The 14,953-nt window shown below is 41.7% G+C and overlaps 2 protein-coding genes across 3 annotated transcripts in view; one reads left to right on the forward strand and one right to left on the reverse strand.

The window, feature by feature from the left end:
- Nucleotides 1-179: 179 nt before the first annotated feature.
- Nucleotides 180-5,247, forward strand: GMNN (geminin, DNA replication inhibitor). The gene is made up of 6 exons (XM_008947823.1): nucleotides 180-236; nucleotides 2,137-2,235; nucleotides 2,610-2,748; nucleotides 3,238-3,320; nucleotides 3,395-3,505; nucleotides 5,047-5,247. Exons 1-6 carry the CDS (start codon nucleotides 180-182, stop codon nucleotides 5,245-5,247), a joined length of 690 nt encoding a protein of 229 aa, XP_008946071.1.
- A 7,266-nt stretch (nucleotides 5,248-12,513) lies between these two features.
- The window catches only part of FAM65B (family with sequence similarity 65, member B), a 34,469-nt gene continuing 32,029 nt past the window's right edge, over nucleotides 12,514-14,953 (reverse strand). For both annotated transcript variants that reach the window (XM_008947821.1, XM_008947820.1), the window contains 2 exons: nucleotides 14,399-14,489; nucleotides 12,514-12,966 (listed from right to left, as the gene is read on the reverse strand). In XM_008947821.1, coding sequence (XP_008946069.1) covers nucleotides 12,866-12,966; nucleotides 14,399-14,489 — 192 coding nt within the window. In that variant the 3' untranslated portion in view covers nucleotides 12,514-12,865. The remainder of the gene's footprint in view (nucleotides 12,967-14,398; nucleotides 14,490-14,953) is intronic.

A 14,953-nucleotide genomic window follows, 5' to 3' on the forward strand; every position in this document is an offset into this window, starting at 1 on the left:
GCGGGAATCCGGCGGGAAGAACCCGCTGACCACGCGGTTCAGGACTGAACTTCTAATGCTCTCATAAAAGTGGGTGGACTGGAGTTGGATTACTCAGAAACTTATCTCGCTGAACTTCAGTTGCAGCCGGATGTTACCGGGGTTTTACCTTTTTCTTTTTTTTTTTTTTTAGTGATCCTATGAATTCCAAAATGAAACAGAATGTGAACGTGGAGAAGTCATCGGGATCTTTGCAGGTATAGGCCTTAAAGTCTTGAAGCCAGATAAGGGAGCAGATAAGGGATAGGAAACAGAAGGTGAAATTTATCAGGAATGTATCCAACACGGTGTTTGCTTTGTTCCAAGGTTTGTGCTCAGCTCTGGGAAACGGTCCCTCTGTCTGACACAAATTTTGTATCCGCTGAAGGAGTACAAAGGGATCTTTTGTAATCTGCTTCCACCTGGCTTACGTCCTGTTGGCTTGAGTAACCTGGCAGGCGGTGTAATGTGGCTTGGGAACGCTCTGTCCTGCTTGGGCACATGTGCTTAGAACTACTTTTTTTCTTACTTCTCGGTTTTTATTACATGTCCTTTTTATTTTGACACTGAGCTTGCTGTCTTTTTACGTCTTGATTTTTTTTGTTTGTTTTTTAACGGTACAGTCTACCTGCCTCAGTTGGGTTACTGAATCAGCCTGGTGGTTGAGCTGTTGTAGCATAGGTTCTTGTAGTCTGCCCTTTATAGGGATAAACTTACTAAGAGTTAAATCTGTCTTGACTTGAGTTTGCTGTAACTGAAGTATTGATGTTCTGTCTCTAAAGCTGCCCCCGTGAACCGTAGTTGCTTTGGAAGTGGTGGAAATGCTTAAAGGATTTACCTTTTTAAGAGGTGACTGCTAAGTCTCTTAAGTTTATACTTATGCTAGTCTTGTTGCTCTTGTTAAATCTACAATAAATTGCATACAGTAGTACTTCACGATATTTTAACAATAAACAAAAAAAATGATTTAACAGTTACACAACTTTTAAACAATAAATTCTTAATTACAAATACTAGCTGGATTTGTAGACGTGCCATATAAATTAGAGGCTAGTTAGCCCTCTATCACGAGGCTTAGAATGATTGCAATGAAGCTTTCTGGTGTTAATGAAAATGGCCGAGTGATAACTGACTTATGCATGTGGCAATCTTGTCCTGTGGTGACTAGGATATAAATCCCTCTGTGTGGCTTTTTGCCCTTTCAGTGGGGTTAACTCAAGGATTAGTTAATTTCTTGGCAGAGCGTACTGACTTCTAACCTTCAGTAGCAGCAAGCAGTGTCTGACACGGTGTGCTGCTTGTTCCCACAGCAGTTAGTGTTTGTCCTTTGGTTCAACAGCGGGATAATTGGTGGCAGAAACTACCGTGGGAAAGGAGAGCTCTTGTCAGATGCAGCACGGTGTGACTCGGGAACTTTCTCACGCCGCTGTGGCATTGTGTTCTGGCGAGCCTTGCTTGGTTGTCTGCCATTGTTTGCTGTCCCGTGGTGGCAGTGTAAGCAGCCCGATCAGAAAGCTTTGGTGGGAGAAATGGGTATTTGCACTTGACAGGAAAAGTGATAACCATACTGTAAATGCAAAACAATAGCCTGTCCGGGTCGAAGCAAGGGAAGCTTTAGAGCCACTTTAGTGGAGATTTGAAGAAACACATCTGTTTAAATGAACACCACTTGGGGGTGTGTTCACAGGTAACAAAACCAGGTACTGCCTGAGATGCTGTGTGACTTTATGGCAATTGCAAGTTTAGATGTTAACTTTTGTTTCTGCCCTCCAGAGTCTGGTACTGCTGTTCTCAAATACAAATTGGAGTTTCAGCTAAAGATTGTGTGTCACTGCACTGTAACTGGCCTTGAGATCTGGTCAGGATGTTCTGCTGTAAAATCTTTATGAAGGGGTAGTTTTCTGAGGCAGGGACTTGAGCATATCTTTGCATGATTAAGAGCCATCTCTGCTCTGAATAAATCCCCATCTTTACACAAACCATAACATAGGCTAAAGTACCTTTTTCGTCTCGAAAAGGTGAACTGTGGGTTGCCTTACTGGGAGCGTGACCGATTCGTAACTTTCAGTCCACGTGGAGAAGAGTGGGAACTGACTGAAGCCCTGTTTGTCTTTTCAGAAGTACCTCATAGACACCACAAGCAGTGCTGCTCCAAGACGAACTCTTAAAATGATTCAGCCTTCAGCAACGGGCTGCCTGGTTGGCAGACGCAATGAGGTATAAATTAAACAATAACCTCTAGGTAGATGTATGATTATTTCTACTTCTAGTGAAATGGTTTTGAGTTTTTCACTGAAAACTAACATTTGAAAAAACTTACAATCTGCTAACTAGTGTGACACCAACTTAAGCTTGCTATTACTTGAGTAATAAACTACTAACCTAGTAATTTGAGTATTGCAGGAAAATGTTTTATACATTTCTTTTGTTAAACCTATGGGTATCAAGGTGGCTGTGAACTAGAACTATGATGTGAAGGAGGCAGGGCTTATAAAGGTTTTGCAGTCATGAGTGAGCAGACTTCAGCTTTTTTTAATAATACAAACTGGTAAATGTTGCTTCAAAGTTAAACCTGCCTGTGTTCTATGCAGAAGAAATCTTCAGTCAAAAGGAAACTCTGCAATAAGAAGCTCATCTCAAAGGCTTGTCAGGCTGAGGTGTCTGTGGACAAGGAGCAGGAAAATGAGAAGATGAATGATGGCATTCAAGCTATAGATCTTATGATGAAAGGTTTGTGGTAATTCGTGAAATGTTTTCTTGCACTTAAAATGCTATGGTTCCATTGAAATAGCACTTGAAACATGGTTCCTTTGTCAGTTAAGTAAGGGCTTTGTGGTTTTTTTTTTTTAATTCCTAGCAGGAGTCAATGATAGTGTAACTATCTAGCAGTGGTTAAGAATGAGTTTATGGTTACCAGTAGCTGAGAACCATTTTGTACAGCACTGCTACCAAGTCCTGTAGTTTGTGGCTTGGGCTTGGCTATGAGCTTTTCAAGTGGCTAATAATTCTGATGAAAGGACAGTTGAAATGAAGGCCTGTTTTGGCATAATGAGGTGCACGTGCTATCTCTAGTTTTAAATTTACAACGAATCTCTGGGAAAACACCATGGAGTGAGTTCTTGTTACAGTTCATAGAACACTTGTATACAAGTTTAGGTATCTTCAGGTGATCTCAAGAACTCAGTATTAGCACAGACTTACTGTAGCTTCTTACTTCAGGAAGCCCTTCATCTCAGTATTGGAAAGAAGTAGCTGAAGAAAGGAGGAAGGCTCTGTATGAAGTGCTTCAAGAAAATGAAAAGGTAGCCAGTGAAACATAACTTCTTTACCACTCACTATTGTCTTCTCAGTTTAATATTTTGTTATTTGAACTCAGCTGCACAAAGAAATTGAACAGAAGGATGGTGAGATTGCCCACCTGAGAGAAGAAAATGAAGAGCTCATGTCCCTGGCTGAACACGTGCGTTATATGACCAGTGTGATCGAGGTACTTGGAGGAATTTACAGTTCATGTTGTAGAATGAGAAAGTGAGAAACCAGCAAAGAAATGTGTGCTCACAACTCAGTTACCATCTGACCTGCTTCCTGTGGGATTGCTCTGATCCAGAGGCATAAGGCTCCTTCCAGGGCATAACCTTTTCACCTTAGAACCCACAGGAGAAAGTGCTAAGGGTGATGTTTTCTGAAGGGGAGAGTCAAACTATTGTGTTAACAGAACAGGCTTTGCATTTGAGAGGTGGTGCCAAGGGAAAGAAGGATTCATCTCTACTTTTCTGAGGTGACTTAAATTCAAATGCCTAATAGGTGTGTGTGAGAGGCTGCTGGCTAAATAAAGTATTTGTATATTCTGTGTCCTTGGAGGAAATAAACTTGAAACAAGGACACAAAGTAGAGCAGTGAAAGGGAGAAGTGAGCACCTGTAAGCTTTAAATCGGGGTTTCTCTGAAGAATTGCCAGGTTCTCAGCCCAAAAAGGGCTGATACACAAAGTGCAAGTTCCTAAACTTGTAAATTTCAGAACAGCTCCTTCTGAGAATTCCTTGGGGACAGGTAGTTGTGTTGCTGATTCCATGACTCCTCTGCCAGGAGTAGATTGTCTGTAACAGCCTTTGAAGCTGTGATAAATAGCCATGGAACCTTGATACTAAAGTTATCAGCTGAGTTGTTTTTGTAGGCATGGAGCTCTCAACTAGGTTGAGGCTTGTTGCCTGTCAAATTTTGAGTCTCCAGTTAGACTGGGGAGATGGAAACAAATTGGAAGATTATTGCTATCAATGTAATTGAAGTAAACTTGATGGAGTTAATTTTCAGTTAATGCAATTTAGGTCACTCTTGAAAGATTCCACTAATTTGTTACACTTGAATTTTTTGGTGTTCAGGAAGTGCTGCTTGTTAGTGATAAACCCACAGGCAGAGATTAAATGATTTAAGGACTTAGAGAAGTAAGGTAGTTGGAAATTTCTCTGCAGTTCCTCAACAGTTAAGTTAGCTTATTAGTTGTAAGCTGCTCACTTTTGAGGCTTTAATGAGCCTTAAGTGATACATCAAACAAGGAGAAGCCTCAAAAGCAGCCTGTTCCAGTCCTGTTTTTCTTCCTAAGGTCAGGTTAGGTGAGGAATTTTTATTTTGATCAAGTGGTAGAATCTGCTGGATCTTCTAGTTCACCTAGACTTTATGTAGCTTCATGTTGTGATTTAAAAATTATGAACTTAATCTGTTGTATAGTAATTTTTCTAAAATGAAACCTATGTAGTGCTATAGTGATATTTCACCTGGGAACCTGTTTCCCCGATTTTAGGTTGCCTAAGCTACAACCTGTCCTACTGAGGAACCTAAGCCTAAGGAAGGCTTGATGTGGTCTGTGAGTTAGAGGTAGCAATTTGAGCTGAACTCGAGTGTCTAAGATTCTTGTGACTGAGGAATGGTTTAATAACAATCTCCAAATGAAGATAGCTTGCTTATTTGAATATGCAGTCTTCTTTCACTGGCTGTTAAGCAGAAATTAAGTTCACTGTCTGCTTCTTTCTAGAGGCTAACTGGGGAAGCACCTGACAATCTTGAGACACCAAAGAGTCTGGTTCTGGAGGAATCGAAACAAGAAGCTGAAGAGCTCACCTGTGGAGATGGTGCAGACAGCACTTCTGAAGGACCATCACGAGTATCATGTGGTTTAAGGGAGAGTGTGTCAGACCCTGCTTCAAAGGAAGCAAGTCATTTGCAACTGGAATGATGACCTTTAAATAGGCTTTTGTATGTGGCTTTTAATTGCAGACTTCCTCTTGAAAGGATGTACTAGAACTTCTTGGTACTGAAACTAGAGGAAGCATTGCAGACGTCGTTTTTTAACTGGAATTATGTAGCAGTGGGAGTATCTGGGTACTGCGCAGAAAGCTTAGTACAGGCTGCAGTACAGGCTGCACTTGGTTGCTTGTATAAAGTGCAAATACTGTGTATTTCAAACTGTTGTGTAAATATCCGTTGGTTTGACACATACATGGAAATTGATAAATAAATCTTTGCCTTACCAAAATAGCCTCTTACTTGAGTGGGGAAGGGCTAGCTCCAGGCTTGTCAGTCAGTTGTGGCCACTGTAGATAGAATCATCTTTCAGGCTTTTCTAGTGAGTCCCGGGCAGTTTTTAACTCCTTAGATTTGCAGATTTCTGGAGAACAGAGTGCTTTTGGTGGATGGGGAAAGCAAAACTTGTGCGCTAAGGGTATATGAGTCAAGATCTAAAGCTGAGTTAGACTTATGCTTTTCAGGCCGTGTTTTTTTAAGTAATTGCCTCTGTCTTTTAAGGGAGCCTTTGCCAAGGTGTATAGATGAGAGCTTAAGTAGGAAGTATTGACAGTCTGTTTTAGAAATGTATATACTGGCTTCTAAAGAGAAGATGGAGTGTTCTTGTTCCTAATAGCAGCTGTAATGCAAATTAGATGGAGACAAAGCAGCCTACACTTCAGAGCTGTTCTGGAGGTAAACAATGTCTGTTTTCAAAGTACTGCTCTGGTATTTGTGAGGAAATGAGGCACCTCTTTACCAAGGTAGTAATGTTCTGTAATGTTTACAGGAATAAAAAACAGTCTAAAACTTTGAGCACCTTATCTGGAATCTGTGGGAGGGGTAGTAGTGCTTGCTGAGGTAGAAGGGGAGAGTAAGTTGAATGTAAGTTTTCTGGTTCTGAGAACTGTTCTTAAAGGAAACAAGATCTTACATGGATAAGCTTTAAAAGATGGTGGCCATAGCAGTTATCTTGTGAAGATCTTAAAGTTGAGTGGCTTTCAGGAGGCTGAGATAACCAGAGGAATTCTGCTTTATGGATCTATCGGGCCTTGCCAAAATGGGTGTGAATGCACCTGTGGAACTTTCAGACTGGCACCTTTAGAGCCTGCCCTTGCCTCATTCTGTCCCTGTGGGTGTCAGTAAGTTAATGGATGCTTCACAAGTGATGTATGTTGTGACATTCAGGGTATGTCAGAGCCATTGTAGGCAGTAATGTTCCTTCTGGCTCCCATTTCACCATGAATCTGGTAATGACAGGGTGAGGCATCACATTGTCCTGGGAGCTTGGTAAACAACAGGTTACACCTCCCAGTTTGCTCTAGGGGGTGCTTAGGCATAATCCTTTCCATCACAGTGCAGAAATGGTGACCAAGTGTGTCCTTTTAACTTGCACTGATGCTGCATTTAAAAAAAAAACACACATCTGGATGCTGGGTAATTGTTTTGTAGAGTAACTGAGGTTTTCTGTTCAAAAGAAATGGATAATACTGTCATGTGACTTAAACCTCTCCCATCTCAGAATGAGTGATTTTTTTCATATCAAAGTAGTTCTTCAATTGTAAATAAGGCAGTGCATAAATTATTCATAGTAAACAGCAATTTTTTTTTTAGAGGTGGCTTTATCTTTAAACATCAGGAACACTTTGCATTTGCAGGCACTACGTCACTAGCTGGCCTGGCAGATCAATCCAGCTGAGACAGCAAGTACAATTTTTTTTTTCCACCATTTCACCTCCTGCTCTGAACAGCTCTAGTACAGGTGCTGTTAGAACAAACAGCTGCCAGAAGGTAACAAATCCAGAATTTTCCTGTTATCTGCATCTGGATCTAACTTATTTTCATCAAGATGGTCAAGGAAAATGCTTATACTTAAAATCTTGTGCTTTTTCTTGAGTGATTTTGTTTAAATAACAAAGACAAGACAGTCCCCTGGGTGGCTGGATCTGCTGAAATTGTGTACAGAATAAATCACACAAGTCCTTCCTGCAGCCTGATGGAGCTATTGCAGCATTTGGCCTGCCTGTGGCAGAAGGCTTTCCATCAGAAAGGCATGTTCTACTTACTGATATGTACACTTGCACCTGGAATCTTCAAGGCTACTATGGTTTTACTAAATTTATTAGCAGAGAGAATAGTTTGCTGTATAAACTCTTGAAAAAACATGCTGCAGAAGACCGGGTGTGAGAGCTGCATTATGACAGAGCGTGTGGGTGGGTTTCATTCCTGTCTCTGTCATGGATGTATTGGACCTTGATCAAACCATCTCCCTGTGCCCATTACATCAGAGAGATTAAGGTATGGAAGTACTGTCAAAAGTTCTATGATGCTCCATTTGCTTTTTAAAAATGTTCTACAAGGATCAAGTTTCATTTGTTGTCCTGAAAATTCCTGATAGTGTTTTAAAATACATCCAGTAGAACTATGTAAGTCTAGGAACTTTGCATGTCAAATGTATAGAAACTATACAGAATTGTGTGGTTAGTTTTCTTAGAACCCTCTGACCTTCTATTTTTCAGTATATGGGGAACCTCTCATTTACCTCTGACACGTAGCTGTGTAACAGCTGAATATCAGCATCACTAAAGACAAAGACATTTCATATCCAGCCAAATTACAGAGTGTTCTTTCCAGCCAAATAAAATTACCAGTTCTGGAACCTAACTGCAGAGTGTGATTCTTTCCAAGAAGTCATAAATGCTTTTGTGTGGCAACTTGCCTAGCATGTGGACTCCTCATTGCAGAGGCTGCAGCCATGATCTTGTCTCTCACTGAAATACCCTAAGGCTGCTCAAAAGTGGGGTGCAGCTACTATGTCCTAGCACTTCCTCCTTCAAATGTGTCCTAGCAGACAGAATTTCAGGTATGGAGGACTGAAGTGGGGGGAGATGGGCCAAGTTCAGGTGTCAGATATTTCAAGAAGGAGCAGCTGTGCAGGGACTGGTGGATGCAAGCTGACTGGGGGAAGAACTTACCATTGGTTAAGGGGAAAAAAGCCATAATTTTAGCATAAACACCCCTTGTATTTAAGAGTGTGTGGAGAAGAGAATAAAACCATAATAACTTCTTGGCTGAGCAACTGAAACGTGTGTTTGGCGTTGTATTGCTTCTTACCTGAGGGCCTACAGCACTGTGGTGTGTTGAGGCTTATCTTGCAGCCTGTGTGTAAGTCATGAGCTTGGTCATGGATTTTTTTTTTTTTTTGAAGGAAGCATGAGGCAGATTCATTCATGTTTCCTTAACAGCCATCTGAGGTTCTTTTCAAAGTTGTATTTGCAATTTTGAGCAGATCTGCCAAGGCCATGCATTTCCAGTGCTGTTCTTGAGACTTGAGTTATCAATGTCTTCTTCAACAGACAATATTTGTTGTATATTTTAATTTCTCTTTCCATTCTTGAGATAACAAAGTAGTTCAGCAAATGATAATGGTGTTCTGAGAAAACTTAGTTTGCTGCTGCTTTGTTGATCTGCCAAAAACTGCCTCTAATGAAGTGTGTTTGGCCACATTGGAGGTCTAACCCTTGGGGATGACAATCCCTCTGTCATACTCTCGGGGGCACTGCCACCATTTGAAGGGGGAGGTTGCTGGGATCCCATCATGAGGATAACCACTGTGATCAGCAAAGCAGGGGGGCCATACTTCAGATACAGTCTGGCAGGCATATAGACTCCTGATTTTAAATGCTTAGTCAGCAACACCTGTATTTTGGGTAAAGCTACAGCAGATAATTTTTCTGAAAGTAGCAGGTCAGGAACGGGAGGAACCTTGCTGACAGGAACGTGAAGCTCTTGGCAGCCTAACTTGGGCTGGAGCTGTAGCTGGAGTAGTGTAGTGGCACCATGAATTAGTATCTACCAGGCAGCACACAATAACACCATGGTAGGGGTGGTGAAAACCACCATAGTTCATGAAGAGCAAGAGTAAGCCACCAACCAAATCACCAGGCAAACCTCTTTCTTACCCCGGTTTTCCTAGTGAGTTATCTCTAGGCTGTGCTGCTGCTGAGTTATTTTGGTACAGGAACTTTTTCCTAACGTGCTTCTCTGGGGTGGACCAGAGCTTTAAGTCTGGGTCAACCTGCCGCAGCCCTAAAAGAGATTTTGTAACTGGTGGTTCCTTTGTAGCTGTAAGTGTCTGTCTTGTGTTACGTTCACCTTTATGAATCTTGTTTTTCCTACTCCATAAAGGAGAGCTCTTGCATTAATGCGGTAGGAAAGGGCAGCACTGTCAGCTCTGTGAACATAAAAACATGTAAGTTATGAGACAAATACAGTGTTCCTTTTTATTTGCCTTCTGGTTTTAGAAGACTTAAGGATTGCTCCCTTTTTCAGGGTTTTGTAGCCCTGAAGGCAGAAAATTAAAGGATTTTGTCTGGTTTTGTTCTTAAATCAAGTAGGATTTTTTTTTATACATATTGTCATGAATCATGTTAGAACATGACTCCTTGTTGGTTTTTAAAGCAGCATTAATGCTCAAAGTGAAATTTAGCCTCTGCACATCTACGTGCCGGGTTCAAGCTTGTCAGTCTGATACCACAACAGGAACTAGATTGGGTCTAACCGTTCCCACTAGAATTCCTGTGAATTTCCTCATTGACTTTGTTGTGAGCAGGATTTGCTCCTGTCTGGTTTGTGTGAGCTGAGTAAGTGGGTTTTAATGTTTATAATCATGTAGCAGTCCAGCTTTAGTTTCATAAACTTCCCAAAGGGTGGATTTGAACTACGGTGAGATGAATGTAGATGGAAATAGATACAAGCTCCATTTGGCATGGCACCTGCATACGTGAGCAGCCCTGCGCTCTCTGCTCGACGTGCAGTTCTGTGCTGTAAGCCTGGGTGTCTGTAGGAGGAAAAGGAATGTCTTCTGTCTGAGACAAGCCTGTCTTCCCAGAAGGGAAGAAGTAGTCTGCAAAAGCTCAGTAACAGTCCTGGAGCCTCTTCAGCATATGTTCTGCCAGTCCTTGTGGAGCCTTGCTTGATAAGTATCTTGAATGGTACACAAAGCTGGTTTGCTCTGAACTTAGACTAGCTAGAAATGTAGGGTACTAGTGCTTGCTTGAAAGTAAACTCATCGGACTTGCAGAATGTAGCACCCACAACCTGGTGCCTTCATAGCTTTTGCTTCAACAAAACTGTGTTCCACACTGTGATTTGCAAATTACTAGCAAGCTTTTGATAGAGGACATGTATTACAGGTAGGAGATTCTTAAAAGACAGGGGGAATAGAATAATTTTTTTATCTTTTTAAATAGTGCATGCATCTTGCTGGTGCTCTGGGACAGGAACGAGGGCCTGCACACACGCACTGAGGCAACCAGAGAAGGAGCACTGAAAGCACAGTCTCCTCCTTGCTTCCAAAACAGCATTTGAGTTTAAAACTTGCTTTTCAACAATCTGCTCTTGGTTCTCCTCGTGGGAGTACAACTAAGCAGTCATTTTCACCATAGGTTGATCCCTTCTTTACTTTTCCTTCTTTTGTGGTTTGTGTGGTTGCTTCAGTTACTACAATAGTTTACTGCTTACCTGCCCTTGGCCAGCAGAAAGATGAAAATGCAGGAGTTGTGCATATTAAAACACAAACGAGTATTGCACCATTTCTCCCACTGCCCAAGAAGCTGCAGTCTCCTGTCTGCCCTCAGGCAGTAGTACTTGCTATATGTATCTCCCACTGGATGTAATTTAGATGGTTTTGTAAGATCTTGGTCTTCTGAGTCTTAACAGTTAAGTCAATATGGTATAAAACACAAATTGTTTCTATGCTGTAAGAAGTCTAGCAGATTACTTCAGTCTCAAACAGTTTGGCTAAATCACATGTTGTGAAGTCTTACCCTGGTGGCCAGGCTTGAAAAGACAAAGGTACTCCCTACGAGCCTTTTCCCTTAATATGATTAAACAACTCCCTAAAGCTTTGCCCCAAATCCATCTGCAAGTAGCTTCTGTGGTACTGGGAGCTAACTTGCATGAGGTTTGAAGGTTATGTGGGCCTCACAGTGTAGAGGCTGCTCACAGAATGAGTGACTATACATACAGATTGATGTGCTTAGTAATTAAAAAATAATCTTTATTATAACTTAAATGTGATAGGAAATATGGTGATTACAAATGCCACAAAACTAAAAGGAAAAAAAAAATTAAAAAATAAAAGGGGAAGTCAGTACAAAAGGACACCTTGGAAGAATTCAGCTGATGGGATAGGTGTGATATAAAAACCATAATGTGGTTATTTCGCCTTCTGCAAAAAGAGTCTCTACCCCTCAGTAAACAGGTAAGCATTTTGAACTGTACAAAATGTACCTTTTTTAATTAACGGAAGAATATATATATTTATAAATATACAGATATGTACATAGTTGTAACATTCACAGTAAAAAACCCAAACCAGAACAACCTCTGCCTGCCAATGTCCTTGGCGCACGCACAAGGCTTCCTTTTGATGTGAATTGTTTGCAATCTTTTCTATGTAGCCTATGCAAATTTGGGTACTTTGACATCTAAATAGCATTTCATGCATAATGAACACAGTACAGGAACACTTCTGTTAAATTCTATTCACCTCCTCTGTGAACTTAAGGCTCATAATCAACAGTTTGAAGCACTTGCTGCCTTTCATCCTTGCAGGGTGTGTGGGGGGGGGGAATGTGCTCACTTCACCCTCGGTTCCTTACTGCCTCCGAGCTCCGCTGCAGTTTGTTCTAGTTCTTTATATTGAAATCACTCTGCAGAAGCTATGATCCACTGATTAGAGTGTAGGAAATCCAATCCTGCCTCCAGTTTACAGGACCAAGTGGCTCTGGGGGCTTGTGCAATTAGCTGTATTCATTCCTTCTCAGAACGAATAAATGCGCTTTACCTTTTCATTTAGTTTTCAGAAACTTACGTGATTGTTTGATCCCCCTCACAAATTTCTGGATGAATGATGGCTCATTGCTGGAGAGCAGGACAAAGGAAATAAAAGACCAGCGGAGGCATTTAGAATGAGTCACCAAAGTGACACCTCCCGGGGTTTAGATCGTGCTGTTTCTGGAGGCAAAGCTTGAAGAAACTTGCTCTATATTTCATTACTGAGGCAAAACTGAGAAAGTTGAGTGGTGTTCCCTGTTGCTGGGGACAGTGCATGGCAGCAGATGCTTAGCTGGGGGTTGAAGAGAAAGCTTCTCTGCAGTCCTGCTCAGGTGGCCTTCTGCTTGTCCTTGTTATCGCATGTCTCAAGCTTTCACCACAATTTCAAGGAAGTACATGTAATACTCGATAGGAGATATAAGGATGCCAAATTCTAAAAACTCACAGGAGGTTGTTGAGGTTCAATAACTGCAATTACATTATTTGTTACAAATCAGTCAACAAAGCATTGTTCCTCAGCATCCATCTGTTCCATCATGAGCTGCAAGGGGGAGCCGGTAGGAACACTTAAGCTGGGTTTTAGATTTTGCTTTTCCCTAAGTTTATAAATTTATAAATTGCTACATTTGGGAAATTCTCCTTGAATTCTTCGGTCTTCCTTCTGCTCCCCACACTGAAGTGTAGCTCCATCCTACTTAATGCCTGTTAAATGCAGGAAGGTTCTTTTCTACCTAAAAAGCTGCGGCAGCTTCAGTTCCACGGCGGTTTCCAACTTTAACAAATTCCCGGGGAAATTTGTCCAGCTGTTCGTATGCCAGTCTCCCATCTTCACCTGGATGCAAAATGTTAAAGCATAATAATGTATTACCTTATTGCCCTACAACATTTTAAATATTGGATTCTCTACTGTTAGAAAGCACCAATCTGCCAGTAACTTTTTTCTCTTCTTAAAATTTATCTTGTTGAAGGGAGCTTCGGAAATTACTTGGGAAAACTAAGCATGGTCTGAATGTTCAAATTATTTTTTATTGTTCTCTCATGTAATTTGCTGGGTTTATCTAGAGCAAAACAGAAGCAGATGTAGCTTGTATGATTAGACGAAGTTTCTGTACGCTTGTCTAACTAAATGACCTGTGGTGCTTGCCACCTGTAGCTGTGATGTGCTTGAGGCAGATGACGTTCATCCACTTCTACTTGGGACAATATAAAGTCTGCCCACTTCTCATTTCCTGGCACTTCAAAGAAGTGAGTCAAGCCACATCTTTACTTATATACTGCTGAAAAAGATGAGGTAGTGTATGTGCTAAATTTAACTATTTGTGTGTCTCAAGCCCTTTTCTCTTAGGTAGTCATCTCTATGCACCTGTAGATAGCATTGGGCTGAGTATGGTGAACTGACCATTAGGAATCAAAATGGTCTCTCTGTGTTATCTAGAAGAATGGCAGTACAGTCTTCCAGGCTTTCAAGTGTCCCAGGGCTAGTTGCTTTATAACCAGAGCAACAAGTCCAACAGCAGAGTGAATTGGTGAATGACAGAGTTATGCAAATTCTTTGCATATGCTCTAAAGTGTCACAGGTGGACACATGCTCATGGAGTAGAAATTCATGCCTGGCCTAAAGGCCAGAAAAATACAATTTTTTCTGTGCCAGTGAAGCACTGGAGCCCTGTAACTGTGCAGCCACGCTTGCAGTCACACACTGCTATGCAGCTAGATTGCAGGTTAATAAACAGGGTGGCTATGGTCTCAAGGACAAATGAGGGCCAATGCGAGGTGTCTGAGGTACTGTGTGAATCAGGACTTGCAGGCTACACTCTGTCCAAATGTGCATATAAAGATAATTTAGATTAAATGATCATTTGGCAGTGCTAATGGCACTTGAAAGTGTGACTACAGCACTACGGGGGTGACAGGAGGGGATCCCTGAGAGGAGGGTGTATGAGACGCAGCCCATCCTGCCTCCTCAAAGGCTGCTTGGTTTTCAAATTAATTATGTATTATTTCTGTTTATCAACTTCTCCTTTGCTGTTTCTCCTTTTCCACTTCCCCCTCCAGACTCACACAATTCCATTTCTTTCTTTTATGGCTCATTTTCATGATTTTTAAAATTAATCATTTTTAAGAATATTTATTTTCCAACCTGTTCGGGTCTCTAGGTAAAGTTTTGTTTCAATTTAGAGACTCGTGTTTGTATAACTCGTGTGTCTTGCATGCTGCTCTGTTAAAAACCAAAATGAAATAGTGCTCTAAAACAGGCAACTCACCAAGCGAGAGCAGGGTTTCGGACGCCACCTTTCTGATCTCTTCATTGTCAGACTGGCAGAGTGTCACCAGCATTTTAATACTCTCAGTAGCCTGGGAAGAGCAAAAAGAACCCCATCAGCATGGCAAAGTACACTGTGGGTTTGTTTCACAACCTTCTGTGGAAATAGTGACCATCCTCTCTGCATTGCCATCCTACTCCAAGGGAAGGGCCTTGGTGGAGACACAAGGAATGGGGTTTCCTTGAGGGGAAGCAGCTAGGAGAAGGCATATTTTGTGTTGTCAGTGTGGATCCTTTCCCAGCTTCCTACAGTATGTGCTACATGCATATATCTGGCTGACCAGCTAGGTCTGCCACCTCTGACTGTAGGCTGGGTGATGGATGGGCCACAGGACAACACCATAAAGTGCCAGGGTAAGGGTACAGCAGGAAAATGAATGGGAGACAGGCATCAAGGGAATGAGTTTCACACCAAGCATGTCACACCTGGTAGGTCTGGGCAGGCTGTTCTCACCAGCCTAACTGTGTCTGCAGAGACACTTTGGCTGGCCAGCCC

Source organism: Merops nubicus, unplaced genomic scaffold (assembly GCF_000691845.1).
Source record: "Merops nubicus isolate BGI_N331 unplaced genomic scaffold, ASM69184v1 scaffold27529, whole genome shotgun sequence".
Classification (NCBI taxonomy): domain Eukaryota; kingdom Metazoa; phylum Chordata; class Aves; order Coraciiformes; family Meropidae; genus Merops; species Merops nubicus.

Excerpts from the sequence above, each read along its gene's own strand:
- GMNN (XM_008947823.1), top strand. The coding sequence starts at position 180 with ATGAATTCCAAAATGAAACAGAATGTGAACGTGGAGAAGTCATCGGGA. Across the intron at positions 3,321-3,394 it reads TGCTTCAAGAAAATGAAAAG|CTGCACAAAGAAATTGAACA; the intron begins GTAGCCAGTGAA and ends ATTTGAACTCAG. Across the intron at positions 3,506-5,046 it reads ATATGACCAGTGTGATCGAG|AGGCTAACTGGGGAAGCACC; the intron begins GTACTTGGAGGA and ends GCTTCTTTCTAG.